This window comes from Pan troglodytes, chromosome 9, assembly GCF_028858775.2.
Source record: "Pan troglodytes isolate AG18354 chromosome 9, NHGRI_mPanTro3-v2.0_pri, whole genome shotgun sequence".
Lineage (NCBI taxonomy): Eukaryota > Metazoa > Chordata > Mammalia > Primates > Hominidae > Pan > Pan troglodytes.
This window is the reverse complement of record NC_072407.2, coordinates 90,092,663-90,114,963: the sequence shown is the minus strand read 5'-3', so window position 1 is coordinate 90,114,963 and position 22,301 is coordinate 90,092,663. Positions and strand designations below refer to the sequence as shown.

Genomic DNA, 22,301 nt, shown 5'->3' with positions numbered 1-22,301 from the left:
GAATTTTCTGTGCAAGAAGCCATTGGGTTTGATCAGAGGTGTGATATAATTTGATCTAAAGGATCGTTGCAGTGGTTTTGTTGAACCTGAATTATAGTGAGAAAGGTTGGAAGCAGATCAGCTGGGATGCTATTGCAATATTTAAGAATGAGATTGTGAGAAGTAGTCAAATTCTACCTTGTATTTATGAATGTTCTTCAGACACAGGATTTCCTAGCAATTTAAGTAAAGGTAATGACAGAAAGTGAGGATTTAAGGATGTCTCAACAGTTTTTGGCCTAAGCAACTGTAAGAATAGAATTGGCGGCCAGGTGATGTGGCTCACGCCTGTAATCCCAGCACTTTGGGAGGCCGAGGTGAGGGGAATCACTTAAGGTCAAGAGTTTGCGACCAGCCTGGCCAACATGGAGAAACCCCATTTCTACTAAAAATACAAAAAATTAACAAGGCATGGTGGCAGACACCTGTAGTCCCCGCTACTCAGGAGGCTGAATCAGGAGAATCGCTTGAACCCAGGAGGTGGAGGTTGCAGTGAGCCTAGATTGTGCCACTGTACTTCAGCCTAGGTGACAGAGCAAGACTCCATCTCAAAAAAATAAAATAAAATAAATAGAGTTGGCAGTTTTTGAATGGGGTCCTGAGATACAGAGGGATCAATGGGTAAGAGATACAAGATTCTTTTTTTTTGTATGTTAAAGTCTAAAAGGTTGCTATACATCTAAGAGCAGATGTAAAGTAAGTAGTTATGTATGATTCTGCAGTTCAGGAGAAAAGTCCAGGCTGCAGATATGTTTGGTTGTTATGTATGTATAGGTAATATTTAAAGATCCCTTTGGAATGAGATTACCTTGGGAATGAGTATAGATAGAAAAGAGAAAAGGACTAAGGACTAATCTCTTGGCATTCCCACATTTAGATGAAAAAATGAGGCCCCAGAGAGGGGAAGTAGTAGAGGTAGCATAGGTGTATTTCAAAATAGCTAAGACTAGAACTCAGTGGACTCTCCTCAGTAGACAGCCCTAATAAGATTACTTTTGAGTAGCCTGACTTTTCATTCTTTTTTTCTATGCTATTCTTCTGAGTAGTAAACTGGGAAGATTTTGGACAAGAAAAAAAGTCAGATTATACATCATTGGTTCTCTCTTTAAATAATCAAAACTTGCATTCACTTACTGTGTTTCTGCTAGTTGGTGGGTCTAAAAATTAAAGTAGAAAAATAAGGTTATTAAATAATTATCCCCCTCTATTCTGTCAACAGTGTATTTTCTTTTAAGTCACTGGGAGGTCTAGCATGGGTCAGAGGTGTCTAGGGTGTAACAGGAGTAAGCTTTGACCAGACTTTATAGTAGTTAGAGATTTTTAAATCTAACTTAAAGAGCATAGTAGCAAGCCTAAATTTCAGGTCTACAAAAGGGCCAAAATATTCAGAAACTTTGTAAATGAGTTCATCATCTAGATCGAAAGTCAGCTTTTGTTATTTGCCATGAATGTTCAAAATGTTAATATATAACATTTGTTTAAAACTTTCAAGTTTTGGAAGTTTCCAACATTTATTTTCTTATTTGGCTTTCACAAATTCCCAGCACAGAATGACTTTTCACTCTTTGGTAAGACTTGTTTATTAAGAACTCCTGCTGTTGTTCAAGTGGATTGGCTTTGGGAACCCTTACCATTCTGGTTGTCTTACCTGGACACTGTAATCTGTCCGTATGCCAGTTTAAATGGAGTGGCCAGATCTGTTGACAATATACTAGATGTAGACTGAACAGTGCATGGGATAATGGGACTCTAACCTATCTTTCCTAGGCCACAATATTTCTATTGTATGCAGTAGTTCACTACATTAATTTATTTTCAACAGCTGTATCAAACTGTTAGAGACATGTTGTACTTATGGTCAACTAAAAATCCCTTATTTTTCTAAATAATATGCTATCAAATGAAATCTTGTGCATTTAAACTATTGATAACTTGAACTCACATGTATAATTTTATTATTAATATCTATTAAATATTATTCTGTGGTTTCAAGCTATAATTCCAATTTCATTTTTAATCTATTATTTTTACCCTTAAAAGTAAAACATCTAGGCTGGGCATGGTGGTGCATGCCTGTAATCCCAGCACTTTGGGAGGCCAAGGCAGGTGGATCACCTGAGGTCAGGAGTTGAAGACCAGTCTGACCAATATGGAGAAACCCCATCTCTACTAAAAATACAAAAAATTAGCTGGGCATGGTGGCGCATGCTTGTAATCCCAGCTACTCGTGAGGCTGAGGCAGGAGAATCGCTTGAACCTGGGATGCAGAGATTGTAGTGAGCCAAGATCGCGCCATTGTACTCCAGCCTGGCCAACAAGAGTGAAACACTGTCTCAAAAAAAAAGAAAAGTAAAACATCTATTTCAGTTAGAATTGTGTTCGTCTATATTTGAAAGAGACCCTAAAAATAGTGACTTAACCAAAGAAGAGCTCATTTATAGCATGAAACAAGTCTTGAGGTATGTACACAGGGCTGGAACTGCAGTTCAAGGACGTCATAAATGGCTCAACTTCCTGGATCACCAGCCTCAGCACGTGACTTTCTCCCTTATGGTTATAAGATGAGGGCATTAGTTTCTGTTTTCTTTTCCTGTGTAATGCATTGTCATAAACTTGACAGCTTAAAATAACACACATTTATGATTTCACAGTTTCCATGGGTCAGTAGTCCCAGCACAGGTTGGTTGGGTCCTTTACTCAGATTCTCATCATGCTAAAACCAAGATGCTGGTCATAGCTGTGTTCTCATCTAAACCTTGGGATCCTCTTCTATGCTCATTCAGGTTGTTGGCAGAACTCAGTTCCTTGTGGTTGTAGGACTGAGGTTTCTGTTTTCTTGCTGGCTGTTGCCTGGGGGTTGCTGTCAGCTCCTAGAGGCTGATCTGAGTTCTTAACCATGTGGCCTTTTTACAGCATGGCAGCTTACCTCTTCAAGGTTAGAAAGAGAATTTCTCTCTAGTTTGCTACAGTGAAGTCTTATGAAAGGGAGCCTAATCAAGGGACTGACTATGCTGTCCTATTCATAGGTCCCACCTGCACTCAATGGGCATGACCCTAGGGGGTGGATATCTTGGGAACATTAGAATTAGAATTCTGTCTGTCATATTAGTTTCTGGGCAGGATTAAGTATCCTGGAAAGGTTAAGAGTAAAAGGTGTGTAACAACTAACTCTGCCTGCCCCTCTTTTTAAGTTTAGAAATCAGATGAGATCAAGCACATTCAAAGTGGTATGGCCATAGATTAAAGTTCAGAAATTGATAGTTTTATAGGAAACCCTACTTAGTAGACTTCTGTTTATATTTCATTAGTCATAACTGCAGTTAGCACAAGGAAGCCAGGGAAATAAAGTTTTAGCTACCTATGCAAAAATCAGCATTCTGTTAAAAAGGAAGAGGAGATATTGCATATTGATAGCCAGGGTAAAATTTGAAATGCCAAATTAGAGAAAATAAATCTGTCTTGTTTAGGAAAAATGGAAATTAATAATGGAAAAAAATCACACAGAAATTCCTACACAGGATTAATCACTGCTAACATTGTCATACTTCTTAATTATATCATATTGCGTGCAACTTAAAAAATGTACTATAAGGATTTCTATGGTGAACTATTTGTAAATATAATTTTAATAACTGAACAATACCATATTATAAGGATGTTCATAATATCCCCTATCATTAACCCTCTTTTTCTTACAATACATTTTTAGTTTTTACTATTTTAAATAATGTAATGATGGGTATTTTTGTACATAAATTATTTCATATGTTTAAGATTATTTTATTAAGGCTTACTCTTAGATTTACTAGATCAAAGGGAATGGACATTTTTATGTTCTTATCACATATTTTCAAAAATGATGAACTAATTTATACTTACCAACAATGAACTGAAGTAGTCATCATTCTGAGAACATTCTAAAATTCTAATTTCATCCCTCATGTCAGTTTCGCTTCTGCCTTTGGGTCTAACAAAAATTTGATAAGTATGCCTTTTATGACTTCATCCAATCTTCTGATAAAAATGAGGCTACTTCTGGACACGGGTTTGAGTCCTATACTACCACCTGAGAAACTATTCTTATTTAATGTAATTAAATAATTAATAGTCTTCAGGCACAGTTTGAGCCCATACAAATCTAGCCATTTTACTTTGGAACCAACCCATAGTCACCTTGTCAGCAGGGACATTAAGAGGGGCATTATACTAAAGATCAGATGTTCAAAGCAGTCTCCTGATTGCTCAGTCTGAAATCCTTATTATGGCAGAAAATGAAGTTAGTTTATTGTGTTTATATCTCCATTCTCTGTGTCCACAGTCTGCTAAACTTGTAGTGCTAGTCCATCTCTTCAGTGATAATACTTTTGCTCTGAATAAACTCCAAAACGGTCTTTTTCTGCCTTTAGTATTTTCTTCAAGTTTGTCCTTAGACTTCATTTTAGCTTCCTGAGCCCATGTGGATGAGTTCAGACACCGCTGAAATCTGTTCTGCGTTCACTTCCCTTCTCTTTCTGTCTTTTGTACATGTTATTTTTAAACTTGATTTTACCTGAGATGTTCCTGTAGTCAAACTAGCTTCTTTTAGATGGGTTTCCTTTTTCTTCTTCCTTGGATTACTCATGATTGTATAGTTAGAATTTCTGTTTCTGAGCTTCCTGTCCTTATTTTTTTTCCACACTCAATTTTATGGACTGTTTCCCATCTGTGAGAATAACTTACACAGTTTTCCATTCATTCTTAGATATTTCTATTTTCCAGTTTGTGGAATACTTCCAAATGTGCTGCTCCCTTCCTATTTTCTGGGCTTCAAAGGCAAATTAAAGATATTAGAACTTCCTACACTATCCTTGGTTCAAAATTTATTGCTGTTTTTTTTTGTTCCACACCTTTGAATATGAATATTAGAATTGCATATGCATTTTATAGAGAACTTAGAAAATGATCACAATTATACAATATAAGATTAAAATTATTTGTAATCAAACCACTAATTCATTTAACTGTTAACATTTTTGTTCTGTTTCATTCAATAAGAAATATGTGTGTATCTGTATATTAAAAATAACTCCATCTTATTCATTTTAAGCCATATTTGTCCTTAAAATGTCAATCTATAGAATTGGCTCATTAGTTATAGACCTATAATTACATATACATAATAACAACTAGAGGCAAAAGAGAAAAAAATAAAAGGTACCCAGGATGTGTAAGAAGAGCCATATTGTCTTCTGAATAATGTTTTATAATGCAAGAAAGCATGTAATATATCATAAGTGGTTCTCAGCAACAAAATTAACATTTTTAAAGTTCACAGTTGAAGCAAAAACATCTTTATTCTGGCAAAGGTATTGTCCTTTTGAATCTATTTGCATCAGTGGAATTCTATAAAAACAACCACAAAATCAGAACTGAAGTTTGTTTGTTTCTTTGTTTGTTTTGAGATGGAGTCTCACTTTGTCGCCCAGACTGGAGTTGAGTGGCACGATCTCGGCTCACTGCAACCTCCTCCACCTCCTGGGTTCAAGCAATTCTTGTGCCTCAGCCTCCCGAATAGCTGAGTTTACACGCACATGCCACCATGCCCAGCTAATTTTTGTATTTTTAGTAGAGACAGGGTTTCACCATGTTGGCCAGGCTGATCTTGAATTCCTGACCTCAAGTGATCCGCCCACTTCAGCCTCCCAAAGTGTTGGGATTATAGGTGTGAGCCGCCACGCCCAGCCATTTCTTAAACTGTAAGAAATTTCTTTTATTCCTTTTTATTTTCTCTCAAATTTATTGAGCAACTACTTTATACCTTTCTGGTGAGAGGTGCCTTTCTTCAGGTCATTTATGTTTCAACTCTACTTTCCTTATCTTGCTTTTTCGCATGTCCACTATTATAGCCTCAGTTTTCTACTTATTCTGTATATGTTAAGGTACTCAGGTGCCACTAGATTTGATCTGTTGGGTAATGTGTAAGTCTATGGAAAAATATTTTCTATTTATTTTTAAAATTATGCATTGCTTATGTCTATGTAAAATGTGAATGCATACATCTACATTGGTATAGATATACAACTGTCCATATAGTGATATAGTAAATACAACTGAGGGTTTCCAGATTCAAAATCATTAAGCCATGCCAGGTTTGAGCTCCTCCTCCCAACCATTCCTCTTCCTCTCCTGCTACAAGTTGTCCCAGTAGAAGTTGCCACTCCTACATACTGTGTCTCTCAAGTCACTGTAACTGGCCAATAGTGTCCACATGATCCAAGTGAGTCCACTTGTGGTACCACTGTCTCTGGGACTTGGAATTGTTCTAGTCTTGAGTATGAACATGTGCCTGAAGCTAAAGTCATCAGAGTCCTTCCTCAAGATTTCTCTAACTGAGGTTGAGGGTAGGAAGCCTTTTCTCTTTAGTGGCAAAACTAGGAGCATATGAATCCAGAAGCTCTGAACTTCTTTATTTGCAAAAACCTGAGGGCAGATAGGAAAAATTAAGGTGATCTGATGGTATTTGAGAGATTAATTTTATTTTCTAAAGTTCCTGGAGTAGCCTGAGTCTTTCAGCAATTCTGTTACTCCTGGGAGCTACCCTCCAGATGGCCTAGGTGATTCAATGGGTTTCCGATTTTTGCAACCAGTAACTTACGGCTAATCAAGTTGACAGAGTGCACTTGCTGTAGATGATGATTGCTTAACAAATGCCTTATATTTAAATTCTCAATTTGAGAAATCTTTCCCATTAAGGGAGCATTATTCTCAGCTCTCCCACAAGTTTAACTACATTAGACAAGAGCTTGAGATAGTCTCAGGAGTCACCTTCAATTCTATCTGGAAAAAGGGAGAGTATAAATTATCTCCCTTCACAGCTGGTGAAACGGATGCCAGAAAGAGGACTTAATCTGCTCATAGTGACCAAGATAGTTTGTAGCAACATCAGGGCTAAGACTCAAGTCTCCTAATTCCCTGTCCTAAGCTGTCCTGAGTATAAAGAGATTCAGTGTAATGGATATCAGCACAGAGAAGTCACAATTTCTTTTGTGCTTTTTAAATTTGAATCAGCTCATTTTTCTTTCCCTTTTACAGAACAGTTCATTCATAAATTACATTGTAAGCACTACATGCCAACAGGCTCTATGATAACTGCTGTCAAGATAGACACTCCAAATGTGTGTCACTTCTGCTCTCAAGAAGTTTGTTATCTAGAGAGAAGGTAAATTTTAAAAAGTAATTGTACATGTGTGTGACCGTAGATACTATAGGGGACTGTTAGGAGCCACCTAGGAGGTTGGTTAGCAGCCAACCCTACCTTGCTGGGGTTCTGGATTAGGGAGCATTGGTCTATCAGAGAGGATAATACCTTATCATAACCAATCAGATCTATTGTTTCCAACTTTGCGTTTTATCATCTACTCTGTTAAAATCATATTTTAGAAAACACATGTATTTCATTTTGGGCTAGTCTCAGGAAAATTAGAGAAAGATAAAAATGGGGGTAGCACTACTTAGGTGAGGGTATAAAAAACACACAGGGTAATATAAAATTGGTTAATGAATGTCTCTATCCACAAACCCCTCTACTCTTAACCACTCCCACTTATACCACCACTATTTCCAGATCAGTAGTTGTCAAACTGTGTGAAGAGGAACATTAGCTCTCTGAGATACAGCATTAGATAAGAGTTCTGTAGTCAGGTAACTTTATGACCACTGCACAATCATTCCCTTCTTTGAGATGGGAGGGAGAAAGAGAAAGCCTGTTCTCCCATCCCAACTTGAATCTGCCTTATTTCCATTCACACATAATTGATACACATCTTTCCCCTCTGCTCCCAGTTCATTATGGTGCTTTAGTTCCCCTCATGCCTTCCAGCTCAGAATGAGAAACTGCTTTTCTGTTTAATGTAAAGAATTTGAACACAAGGCACATTCCATGATCTTCTAAAAGACTCTGAGAAATCCTATGATTAAGAAACACTTTTGTATTATTTTTAATTTAACATCTAAAATCATTTAGGCATAAGATGGCTTTTCTCCCATATCATCCTATGAAACTTCAGAACCCATTTGGAAATATCTTACTCTAATGAAGAAGTTTGTTTGCCCCTCCAGTCTCATATATGACTTAACAATAATAGTTGGGCAGTGTTGTATTGTTTTCCAAGTGCTTTATTTTCAGTGCCTATTGCATGCCAGCACTATTGCTAAGTTCTTTCATATATCTCCTCTCACTTTATACACATCTTCAATAACCTTGTGAAGTTGGCATTATTTTCATCACAGATTATACGTAAAGAAACAGGCTGAGAGAGAGGTTATGGTGACTTCCTGGAGGTTACACGAGTGGCAATACACAGAGCTGGGATACTTCTGAGTCTTTCTTTTTTTTTTATTATTATACTTTAAGTTTTAGGGTACATGTGCACAACGTGCAGGTTTGTTGCATATGTATACATGTGCCATGTTGGTGTGCTGCACCCATTAACTCATCATTTACATTAGGTATATCTCCTAATGCTATCCCTTCCCCCTCCCTCCACCCCACAGCAAGCCCCGGTGTGTGATGTTCCCCTTCCTGTGTCCATGTGTTCTCATCGTTCAGTTCTAACCTATGAGTGAGAACATGCAGTGTTTGGTTTTTTGTCCTTGTGATAGTTTGCTGAGAAGGATGGTTTCCAGCTTCATCCACGTCCCTACAAAGGACATGAACTCATCATTTTTTATGGCTGCATAGTATTCCATGGTATATATGTGCCACATTTTCTTAATCCAGTCTATCGTTGGACATTTGGGTTGGTTCCAAGTCTTTGCTATTGTGAACAATGCTGCAATAAACATACGTGTACATGTGTCTTAAAAAACCACTTTAAAGTTCATATGGAACCAAAAAAGAGCCCGCATTGCCAAGTCAATCCTAAGCCAAAAGAACAAAGCTGGAGGCATCACGCTACCTGACTTCAAACTATGCTACAAGGCTACAGTAACCAAAACAGCAAGGTATGAGTACCAAAACAGAGATATAGACCAATGGAACAGAACAGAGTCCTCAGAAGTAATGCCACATATCTACAACTATCTGGTCTTTGACAAACCTGACAAAAACAAGAAATGGGGAAAGGATTCCCTGTTTAATAAATGGTGCTGGGAAAACTGGCTAGCCATATGTAGAAAGATGAAACTGGATCCCTTCCTTACACCTTATACAAAAATTAATTCGAGATGGATTAAAGACTTAAATGTTAGATCTAAAACCATAAAAACCCTAGAAGAAAACCTAGGCAATACCATTCAGGACATAGGCATGGGCAAGAACTTCATGTCTAAAACACCAAAGGCAATGGCAACAAAAGCCAAAATTGACAAATAGGATCTAATTAAACTAAAGAGCTTCTGCACAGCAAAAGAAACTACCATCAGAGTGAACAGGCAACGTACAGAATGGGAGACAATTTTTGCAATCTATTTATCTGACAAAGGGCTAATATCCAGAATCTACACAGAACTCAAACAAATTCACAAGTTCTGAGTCTTTCTATGGCACCTTTTCCCTTCACATTAAATAAATAGAGATAAATAATAAAAATTCAAGATACCAGACAATTCTGAAGCTAGAGGATATACTGAACTTCATCCAAAAATTCAAAGGAGAATGTCAATCAGTTAGATGTTAGCAGCTAAATACTTCCAAAAAAGTTATGTTTGTTCTGGAGGGGCAGGGGATCTACAGATAGAGATGGGAATAAGACTAACTCAAGCAAAGAACACATTGAGGGAAGGGTTTATGGTCTGGTTCGGTTGGAATCTAGTACAGATGAAACAGGAGAGTTCAGTTGTAGCCATATTGGTTGGGCACCAGTTTTGTGGTCTGAACTTATTCTGAGTACGCAATGTGAGTCCACAAGATATTTTTTCGATGAAGTATGAACGTAGTTACATTTTAATTGGAGTAGTTAAGAGACAGTCTGGAAGGAATATAGAGGATGATTGCAGTGAGACAGAAGAAACTAGAGGCATGTGATCAGAGAGAAGACTACACAGGACATGAACTGGGGTAAAATGTTACAGTCACTGTGAGAAGAGAGCACGTCATGTCCATCATCATCTCTAAGCATAAGTTGAAGAGCCCTGGACTAACAAGACAGTCACATAACTTATTGCATAGCAAATTAAAGCATGGATTGTAAAGCCTTTGATGAATAGTGCCTGGTCCATGAAAAGTGCTCAATGATTATTTGCTGAATAATAAATCATTTCATCTAGTTACATGATATTTCAAGTATTATATAAGAACTTCAAATTGATGTATCGCCTCTTTTTAATTTTCAATTACAAGTTTGTGGAATGAAGAAAAATAATGTTTTATTCCATATCTGAAAGTAGAAAATTATATAACATATTCTAAGTGCTGCCTCCGGGAGGTTGCGCAGGCTAAGAATGAGTTGTTATCTGACTGTGGAATTTAGGAGTTAGACGTCAGGAATTTGTGAGGGTTGGGTCGACAGGTTCTATGGTTGAGGCCAGCATTTTGGTAGTTAGCTAGTATCTCTCTGATGTCCAGTGATGATGAGCATTTTTTCATGTGTCTTTTGGCTGCATAAATGTCTTCTTTTGAGAAGTGTCTGTTCATATCCTTCGCCCACTTATTGATGGGTTTGTTTGTTTTTTTCTTGTAAATTTGTTTGAGTTCTTTGTAGATTCTGGATATTAGCCTTTTGTCAGAAGAGTAGATTGCAAAAGTTTTCTCCCATTCGTAGGTTGCCTGTTCACTCTGATGGTAGTTTCTTTTGCTGTGCAGAAGCTCTTTAGTTTAACTAGATCCCATTTGTCAATTTTGGCTTTTGTTGCCATTGCTTTTGGTGTTTTAGACATGAAGTCCCTGCCCATGCCTATGTCCTGAATGGTATTGCCTAGTATCATTGACAATCCAAATACAAAAAGTGACTAAAATATTAATTTATTTAGCTTTATCAACACATCCATTTTTACACATGGTTCTTCTTCCTATTTGTTTTCACCCAAGGTAACATTATTCTAACAATGCTGGCAGAAATAGTTTCATTTATGCTATCTGGAGAAGCAAGAGCTTCAAACTCTCTACTAAAGAGTTAAGGGCTAGGGCATAAGAATCATATATAAGAAAAAAATTAACTCTCTAGTTTGAGAGAGAAATGAATTTGTTAAGCTAGAATTGGGTCTTATCCATAAAAGTTCTTAAGAGAGGAAGATGATGTTAAAATCATTATATGTACTATATAGTCGTAAAAATACATAATATTACTTAACTTCTACATTTGCCCCAGTAAAATATTCCTAATTCTCATAATTCTGCCAGATGGGTATTATCTCTGCCTTATAGGTAAGGCCAAAGAAAATTAAATATTTTGCCTAAGTACATTTAGTTATTAAATGCACTGAAATCACCTGTGGAGCAACAGAATATAAAGAATATTTTTAAAAGAATAAATTAGGACTCCAACCTATGTCTGCTTTACTGCAAAGCCTACAGTAGTTCAGCTCAACTTTTATATACTGGTTTATTCAGTCTTCCTTCCATTTCACCTAAAAGAATGGTATCAAATAATAACTGGAAAGCAAAATAAGGACAGGCAGTTGGACCTGTAAAGTAAATTTTCTTGTGAACATGTTTTCTTTTTTACTTTCTGCAGAAATCACCCACGTCTAAAATTATTTTCAGTGAAAGCTGAACTGGTCACTCTTCCAAAGTCCTTGTTCATTCATTTATTCAGTCAGTCATTCGCTTAGTCTGTATGTCTTCTGAGTGCCTACTGTTTGTAGGCACTGTGCTAGACACCAGGATGGGGCAATGAAACTCCTGGAAGCTCCCAGTCCAGTAGAGGATACACAAACAAAGCATTACATACTGACCAGTGGTAAGTGCCAGAATAGAGGGATTCCTGCTCAGCCTCGGGGAGTCAGGGGGGATTTCCCATGGGAGGTGATCACTGAAGAATGACCTGAAGGAAGAAGAAGGAGACAGGAGATTGTATTCATTGGAGGACCAATTATGTAATGTTTAGGTATTTCATCTGTGTATATCGTTTAACAAGAATCTCATGAAATATAGTGATGATTGGCCTCATTTTTAAGTTAAGGAGTAGAGGGTCAGGCTTTTCACTTGTCCTTTGTTTAACTGTAAGTGGCAAAACCAAGTTTTAAAGCTTGACTCCAACATGCTTTCTCTTTCCATTTTATCCCACTGTATTTGGGACAATGATGTACCAGTCTCAGTCCTCAGTCTTGGCACATAGAGGTGCCAGAATAAAAGCATTTAATTATCATAAAAATAAATTGTGAAACTCATAATTTATGTAATTTCTACCATAGATAGCACTCAATAAATAACACTTTGAGTTGAATAAGTCTAGCAAATACTGTGGCTAAGTAGTTTATCCTATATGTGTCTCAGTCTCCTCATCTGTAAAACAGAGTTAATAGTTTATCCACCTCTCAGGGTGTAGTAAGGGTTAAATGAGATTATGTATGTAACATACATGGCATGGTGCCTAAGTGTTCAATAATAAAGTGTTCAATAATTGTTAGCAATTATTACAATTAATATTTTGTGTCTGGTTGACCATTTATCTTTTCAAGCTGATTAATGAGAAAGTAGTTTAACTAAAGGCTGCTGTTTTTCATGAATGGGGTTTGTTAAGTCTGGCTAAACATAATCTTTATGCTTATCTTTATTCTTTCTTTTCAAGACTGATTATTGGGTATCCCAGCACTGTTTCAGTAAAAGACTCACAGTGAGAACAATTAAAAACTTACTGAATTAAAAACAAAATGTTAATAGAGGCAATATCTATGAATATTCTGGTTCTTAATGGCAATTACTGGTAAGTCATACATTATATATTGGATTTGGAAAATGTATCTCAGGAATAGTAAACTGTCAAAAAGACTCAAGAACTGTGTCTGCCTAGTATTAAGGTTATGGGGTCTGGTGCAAAAAAGGCAAGGATGTTGAACTTAGATTATTTTCAGGGGCCAGGAACTTAACAGAAATGCACATTTACAGACATTTACACATAAAAATAAATAAATAAATTGATCAATTAATAACTCTGGGCCACATGTAACACATTGTGGACTGTTTGTTCATAACTTTTGCGATTTAGAAAGAAGCAGTAGCCAAAAACTTAGAAAACATGGGTCCTCATTCCTTCAATAGACATTTATAGGGAGCAGTGGGTTAAGAGCAGGGGCTCTGGGCCGGCGCGGTGGCTCACGCCTGTAATCCCAGCACTCTGGGAGGCCGAGGTGAGCAGATCACGAGGTCAGGAGATCGAGAGCATCCTGGCCAACATGGTGAAACCCCGTCTCTACTAAAAATACAAAAAATTAGCCGGGCGTGGCGGCGGGCGCCTGTAGTCCCAGCTACTCAGGAGGCTGAGTCAGGAGAATGGTGTGAACCTGGGAGGTGGAGCTTGCAGTGAGCCAAGATTGTGCCACTGCACTCCAGCCTGGGCGACAGAGCGAGGCTCCGTCTCAAAAAAAAAAAAAAAAAGAAGCAGGGGCTCTGTTCTTGAGTCGGGCTTTGCTATTTGACATTTGTGGAACTTTCAGGGATTGTATTATGAGTGTCTGAACATGGGCTGCAAAACCAGGTGCCAAAAGTTTGACTTGCTGGCTGTGTGACTCTGGGAAAGTTATTTAATTTCTCTATACCCCTGTTTCCCCACCTGATTTTGTGAGTACAAAACTTAGTACCAGTAAAATACATGCCATCAGGCTTATAATAAGTTATCCATAGGCATCAGCTATTTTTGGTAATATTACTGTTTAGATACCTCATATGCATTAGGCAATGTGCTTGGATCTAGGAATACAAATATAATAAAAGATAATCCTTGTTTTCAAGGACACAGACAACAGGCAGTTAGGATGTAGTGGTGTCAATGGAGGTGGGTACGAAGTACCAGGGAACACTAAATATAACGTTTCATGGTGCTAAGAGAAGGCTACTCAGTAGAGATATTTCCAGAAACATGGAGGTATGCAGGTAGCCAGAGCTAAGAGGTGAGGCGCATTCTATAATAGCATATTCCCTGTGAGGCTCAGTAGCCTGTGTGATGCTAGGCAGATCACTTTCTGTCTCTTTGCCTTAATTTCCTGATGTGTCAAAGAAAGCAGGGCGAATTAGTGATACCTAAGTTCCCCTCCTCTCTAATATTTGGTGATTCTCTGTGAGCTTGGAGATGTTTCATGGCTGAAACAGAGCACTAGAGGTGGCTAGGGTGATGGGAGGGAGACCTTTTGGTACGTAAGCAGGGAGACCTAGGAGGTATAAGGCTCTAGAGCTACAGAAAGGAGGTTAGAAAGATTTGAAATACACTTTGACATCTAAAGAATAAAGGACAGAGGCTGAGGTAAGGCCATGGTGGGGATGAGGGAGGCATTGTCAGAGGGACACAATCTTAGGAGCTCCCTTTGTGAGCCTTTCTCTTCACTATATCCCATTTCTCCATGCTGACAATGTGACTTTGTCCTATGTTAAAATAAGTGACAATGTGGCTCAGTCTGTCCTTCCCAATGACTGTTACACCAAACTCTGGTAACTTTCATACAATAGGGCATCACTGAGACCTGGCTTCTCTGCGTCACATTCACCATGTACGCCTTCTCTTCATGGAGATACCATGGTAAAGTGCAAAACTGTGGGCTTTGGATTCAAATAGACGTTGGCTTGGACACTAAGAAAATGTAGGCCATAGACTCTAAGAAGAGAGCAAGGAGAAGAGAAAGAGAAAATATAGGCAGAAGCCAGGTTCTGACCCTTACTATCCCTGAGACCTTGCACACATCATTTAGTTTCTCTGGACTTCACTTTTGTCATCTGTTAAAGGAGGGCAGTAGCTCCCATCTCAGAGTTATTGTGGTGATTAAGTGAAATGCCATATTCTGAGAAAATGTCTGAAACATAAGGTCAGTTTAGGGGAGCCCCAGTAGAAGCTAATGATTGCAGTGGAGGAAAGCAGGTATCCAAAGGAAATGGGAGGTTGATATGAGGGACAAGGGAGGACAGAAGTGCTGAACAGACAGGTGTCCACTACACTAGCACCCATGTTAGGTATTAATGATGATTAATAGAAAGCTAGCAAAATCTTTGCCACTTATGTGCTCAATAAACAAGTGCTAAATCTTCTCAGAGAAAGGATTTTTAAACCCCTGTTTTGTGTAATACTTTTTGTACAGTGGTGTTATTATCCAGTAGGCCATCTGCTCTAATTAAAATTTCACAGGGCTGGGGAATTTAGTGCCCTAACCTTGGAGTCTCGGGTACAGTTGGTGTTTTGTTTGAGGTTGATGTGTTTGGAAAGATTATGGGAGGATGAATTCTTTGCCAGCTTCTAACTAGGCAGATGTGAAAATTTTCTGCTAGGATTTTTTTTTTTTTTTTGGCTCTCTGGTGCTGGGGGTCAAAGATTAAATACTTTGCCACAAGACAGATGTTCTGAAGAGCTAATTAAAAAACTGACAAGTAACCAGGACCTCTGATGGTTAGTTGTATGTGCCTTCCTCCACCGAAAGATGAGAATCACTGTGGCTTAGAGTGATTATATTAAATTATATTTCCAGAAAGTTCACAATTGGAATAAAAAGGACAGTCTCTTTAAAGACATTCTTAATTATATGAGTGTGTCTCAAAATTGGCTGTACATTTTAAGTGTAGAATCTTTTTAAAAAATTATGAACAACTTTATTTTTAAAATTAAATTTGTTTAAATTTCAACTTTTAGATACAGGGGTACATGTGCAGGTTTGTTATATGAGAATATTGTGTGAGGCAGAGGTTAGGAGTATGAATCCCATCACCATGCCTAACTGGGAATTTTTTTTTAATGCTCATTGTTGGGCCCCATGTCAGACCAATTAGATCAATGTCTGGAAGGAGGGCCCTGGTAACATATTTGTTTTAACTTTACAAGGGATATGAATATACAGCCAGGATTGAGAAGTTATAATTTATAAATAATATCCTAGGATCTATTTTATTCCTAGGATTCATTGTAATGTAATGTATGGGGAGTAGGATGGGAACTGGAATTGGGATAGTCTTGGTTGAAATGACAGATTGGCTAAGATAATGTTCTGCTCTGGATAAGTTACTTAAGCGTTTTTCTAGCTCCCTTACCTTTAAAATATGACCATTACCTCTCCAATAGATGTTTGTGAATATTCGATGTGAGTATTATTTAATAAACAAAGCACCTGCTTAATTAACTCCATTTGTTTTTAGCAAAATTCTTTGTTAGGAATTTTAGCCTGTTTCTGAGACTTGCTGATCAGTACAAATGAAAGATTCTGAGCAGTGGTGCAAAGAAGAACACGCATTACCTTAAAACAGTAGACCATCTTGTCATACTGCAGATATAGAAATAAATCACAGTGATATCCAGTCCAATTTTACATGTCCTGGAAGTCAGAGTATATACATTTCCTTTCTAGCAAAAGATGCCCCTGGAGATGTTGTGACTACTCCCTATAATAAATGCAAATGAAAATTTCCATGTAGTGTTTTTCACTTATGCTGGCAACTCTTTCTATACAGTCACCCAGAAAATGTGGGCTTCACTGTGTCTATTTGGATGCCAACTAGCTCAATCAATTATATTGCAATCTAATTGCCCAAAGGGTCTGAACCTGCAATTCTATCAGGCAGGGTCTGATTATCCATGCTGACCTTGGGTTAATGGGGAGAGGGAGGTTTGTTCTATATTGCTATTTCTCCTAGCCTAGGCCCTTTGGCCATGACCTGATTGGTATATAGAAAGTCAGAAAGACCAGATATGGTTCAAAGTGCCAGTAATACAAATCAGCCTTGCCTGATTCCTGGTTGCATGCTCCTACCTTGCATGCTGGAACCAGGTGCTCTGCCCATTGTGTTCCTTTATTTATTTTGGGATATATTTGGGGGGGAGCTGAGATAAGGATTTGGCTTCAAGCTTGTGCTTTAAACAGTATACGTCTTGCCTTTTGTAGTAAACATGTGGTAAATATTAGTATTTATTCTTCTCCCTGAGCTCACAGCTGGCCATCCCAATTACTAGTGTGTGACTTGGGGCCAGTCACTTTCCCTGTCTGAAGCTCAGTATCTTCAACTGCAAAATGAAGGAATGGAAGGCACACACACATTGTGTTCTTCTGATGGTTAACTTGTATGAGGAGAATATACAGATAACATTTATTGAATGTGTACTGTATGCCTTTCACTGTTCTAAGTATTTCATGTTTCAAGTATTAATATATATTAACTTACAATCATTTGTGAGGTAAATTTTGAATTCTCTCTTTTACAGATGAGGAAACTGAAGCATGAAGTGGTTAAAGTAATTTTTCTGAGGTCATGCAACCAGAAAGTAGGGGAACTAAGATAAGGGTTTGTCCCCAGGCCTGTACTCTAAACACTATACCCCTTGCCTTTTTGTAGCGTGCCTGTGGTAAATATAGTCAAAAGCATTTTCAGTTCTTCCTGGCTTTCTCTTAAAATTTCTAATCTGAAATATGTATACCATGACAATCAGCACCTTGGTACACATGTATTAGGTATTCACTAAATAGTTACTGATAGGTCAGCTATTAAAGTGCTAAGGATCTGTACAGGCTTGTCTAGTAATGGACTTTTATAGTACTGTGGTTACTGACATTTTACCTGAAAAAAACCCTCAATCGCTCTACTTGACAAATTTAGTATTCAAGGCTCTACAGAGATCTGGCACCCTGATGCCCTTTCCAACCTTTTTATGCTTTTGCTATTTACACAAACCCTGCTAGTAGGTAAGCTCAGTCAGGAATGAGATGTATCATCTGTATATTGGTATGCCTAGTACTTAGTGGAAATCTAAATACTATTAATTGGGTGAATGAACCTGACTCAGTCACCACGAACTGCTACTCTTTGTACATGCAGTCTATAAGCAGTCATTCCTTGGCTCTGCCTATTTCCTTTCTCTAGAGCCCATCCTTCATGGTCCGCTCTCCTAGGCCTAATACCATCTAGACTTTACTTGGTGTGTTAAAACTCACAAACAATTTAAACAGTGTTATCTTATATTTTCACTAAAATGACCCTGCTAGGTTGCCACTAATTTGAGCTTAGGTTTCAGTTCTTTTTCTCATAATGATAATGGATTTTCATTGATTTTTCCCACACGCATTGAATTCTCCTCATTAGTAGATTTTGTCAATTTGCACGTTATGATGAAGGAAAACCTGTTTAACTGGCAGTTAATATATGAGTGGAGGTTTAAAAAATACTAACTTTTATCTAATTTTTATCATATACGAAGAAAGGCCCTTTCTAATGTTTAAAATTGTTTTCCTGTCATATAAACATGTTTTTATTATAATATATGGAAGATAAATAAACTAGCATTATTTAACACTAACTGGGTCTAACACTGAAGAACTAACTTTTATTTGTGATTGTTCCTGGTTTTCTGAACAATCTGGAAAAGGAATGCAGCTTAGCAAAAGCCAGGCTTTGATGTCAGAAAGACCCAGTGTAAGCTCTGGCCTCCCAGCCCACTTGCTGTGTGATCCTGGGGAAGCCTCTTAACCCCTTACAGATAAGCTTTCTTGTCTGTAAACATATGTAGTAATATCTCATGTTTGGTATTTGGGGTATAATTATGTTGCCTCCTTCTCCAACACACAAATAATAGCCAAATGGGAATCAAAGTATTGGCTTATTAATGACTGGGCAAGTACGTTAAAACCATTCAAATAGGGCTTCTTTAATGAGACGTGATGGCTCTTAAGTGGAAGTCTGGGCGAGGAGACCCCTTTTTACCTTCCTGAATGGGACACAGTAGGGGACCATCAGACAGGCTTCCACTCAGTCACATAGCAAGTGGCAGGGCTCCGGAACAAAGTGTTGAGCTGGGTCCGTTCCAAAAAGCAAGGCCCTGCCTAGGTCAGTTGGTTGCCTGGGAGCAGAGAGTTCAGGTGTGACCCTTAGATGTGACACTAAGAAGAGGAAGAGTGGCAGAAGACATGCTAAGCACAGGCAATGACTTTAAGGCACAGGAAGTTGCCCAACAGGGGATGGGGCAGAAGCATTGCTGTTCTCTCAGGACTGGATTCCATAGAGTGAGGAAGATACTTGAGCTGAAGGAAGAAATGCCATCCCCACCCTTACCCCAACAATAATAACAAAATCCATATGGACAAAAAACCTAATCTTTATCTTAAAGGGTGTTAAATGGGATTAAATAAGATTACTTACTTACTATTGAAGTCCCTAGCAAGTTCACATTGTGAAAGCAATAATGTCTGCTGCACTCTGCCAAGGGAAGCAAATTTTTATTAGGTAAGTGTTATCATCAAGACCATTTTATATCTGGGGAAAGGGAGGCTTAGAGAAAGGAAGACTGGTCTGGTAAAAAGCAACAACAATAATATAATAAGCAAAAAAGCAATCACACTTTTACCTTGTGTTTTGGATTTAGAAACCCTGGGAAACATTTTCTTTAAGGCTCTCTAGAGAGAAGATAAATAATCAGGCTATACTTGTCTGGAACTCCAAAGTTACCTTAAGCTTTCATAGCTGGTGAACTCAGTTTCAGGCTTGAAGGATGGGGAACCTGCTAATAAACATTTACAACTAAGGTCATTAGTCATGGATGCCATTTGGAAGCCAACACTACTTCTTATATTTTCCAAGTAATATGACTCCATTCAATGATCTCAAAATATATCAACAACTTTGACATACATGCAAAAATCAGGGATAACTATTTCCACTTCAGATTGGACAACAAGGTTCTGTAGTAAAACATTTTAACAACGAGAAAGCCTTGTCTCTTTACATTAAGTATGAAGAAATACATCAAAGAAGTTCTACAAATTGTGATTAAAAACAATCAAATTTAACTTTATTGCAGATCTTTAACTACTTTTTACCTAATCAAAGATATTTATTTTAGTACACTGGTAGTATATTTTCTATATTTCTTAGGTTTCTGATCAGCAGGAACAAAAAAAGCAGTTTAACTTATACTACTGACATATTTTAGATTCAAATGTTTGCTCCATATTTTTTCCAAATTCAAGTTTATTTCATTTTTGAACCTAAACTTATATTTCCAATTTTACTTTTTTCCTTGAGGAGTTATATCCATCTGGAATGTCTAGATAATGCCAGGGTTTATTTGGGGTAATAACCTCAAATCTCAGTGGGTTAAAATAGCAAAGGTCATCATTCTCATGCACACTACACAGCATGGGCTGATTGGGATACTTGCCTCTACTTGATTCTCACTCACAGACCTTATCCAAAAGAGTTTCCATTGCTGTGCTTCCACAGGGAGAAACAGAAAAAACAGGAAACTGAGCACTGGCTCTTATTGCTCCTATATGAAAGTGACACACATTACTTCTTACATTTTGACGCCCAACAAGTCACATGTCCATGGCTAAGTTCAAAGAGGTCAGAACAGTGTACTCTTCCCCATTTCACTAGAATATAGAGACCCAGAAATATCTGTGAAACCATTAATGAATACTATAAAAGATGTCTTATCATTCTTATTTTATATCAAGGTCACAAAAATAGTATGTGGCAGAGGGCAATTATAAATCTAAGTCAGATTAAAGGTTTATGTTTCTTCTACAATATTTTTATAGTTTGAGTATGTGAAAATGTGAAAATAAGAAAATTGCCCTCTAACTGAAATTTAACCTACTAAGTAAATTTACCAGACACCATTCCTCCTATATGACATAGCAAAATAAATACTTCTTTTTTGAGGAACCAAACAGTAAAGTTCTTTGAAGGAACAAATAAGAGTGAGGGGAACAGGAGGGGGATGCATATGTAGCATATAGGAAGGAATATTTAAATGAATTGTCACATATAAGTCTCTGCTCTAGCATTATTTCAGAGTATTGAATAAGAAAAGCTATTTTATTTTTTCCCTCATAGGAAAATATAAACATTGATGAAGCCTCCAGATGCCTGGTGAAACACATACTTGCAAATGAGTGTGACCTAATGGAGTCTATTGAGCCGGACGTCGTGAAGCCCCATCTCACATCAACCAAGGTTGCCAGCTGCTCTGGCTGTGCCAAATCCTAGTAGGCACCTTTGCTGGTGTCTGGTAGGAATGACCTCATTGTTCCACAAATTGTGCCTCTATTTTTACCATTTTGGGTAAACGTCAGGATAGAGATACCACATGTGGCAAGCCAAAGATCTATGCCTCTGTTTTTTCAATGAGAGAGAAATAGCAAATGTTCTTTCTGTGCTTTCCTCACCATCATCACAGTGTTTACAAACTTTTGAAAATATTTAGTCTGTTACAAACTTCTGTCATGTAGCTGACCAAAATCCTGCAGGGCCACAGTCAGCACTGTTATTTGCTTCTTTTAATCAGCAAAGGCCTCAAGTCTTAAAATAAAAGGAGAGAAGAACAAACTAGCTGTCAGGTTAAGGACTGGCTTTCACCTTGCCTGGTGTCTTTGTCCAGATTTCAATATATTCTCTGATGGCCTGACAGGCCTATTAAGTAGATGTGATATTTTCTCCCAAGATGACCTCCATTCTCGGCAGACCTAAGAGTTGCCTCTGAGTTAGCTCTTTGGAATCATGAACACAGGTGTGCTATATTGTCCTTGTCCTAATTGTCACCTGCCATGGCCTGAATGTTGGCTTAACTGAATATTGTATGAAAAGACATGCCTCCATATGTGCCTTTCTGTTAGCTTTCTCTGACTCAAGCTGTGGGGCTCCTCTATACATGTAATATATATTATATATATTTTCACAAGTGAACAATAAAACATTAAAAGATGCTGTTTCCCTATTTATGAAAGTGCTTTAAGTTTCTTAGTGTTGTGAAGGGATTTTTTTTTTTCAGACAAAGTAAACAGGGTTCTCAAGATCCATTTCTAAAATTTTATTTCAAGGAGGAGATGAGAAATGTATGCTTAAAGAAACTGCTGGACACTGTTAAAACTGGGATGAGTCTATGCCATCTGCATTTACTGTTCATATTGACATTTAGGCTACAGAGTGTACAGTGCATATACATATTTTTAGTTAATCAGAGGAATATGTCCTCATAGATTCTGATTAAGAAAGGTGCCAGATCAATCAACATAAAAAGAAACAATAAAATATGCATTGTGACACCTTGGTTTACACAGTGGTTGTGGTGCTGACACGTGCAGGTAGCTATTATTTTTTAATGTCATTATTTCATATTAATATTTGTAATACACTCACAGGAGTCGTATATACATATACATATATA

General features: G+C 37.6%; 1 protein-coding gene across 1 annotated transcript in view; it reads left to right on the top strand.

Moving 5' to 3' along the window:
- RAB38 (RAB38, member RAS oncogene family) overlaps positions 1–21,851 on the top strand; it is a 177,108-nt gene extending 155,257 nt beyond the window's left edge. The window contains exon 4 of the mRNA XM_508683.8: positions 20,972–21,851. Coding sequence (XP_508683.2) covers positions 20,972–21,124 — 153 coding nt within the window. The 3' untranslated portion in view covers positions 21,125–21,851. The remainder of the gene's footprint in view (positions 1–20,971) is intronic.
- The last annotated feature ends 450 nt before the right edge of the window (positions 21,852–22,301 follow it).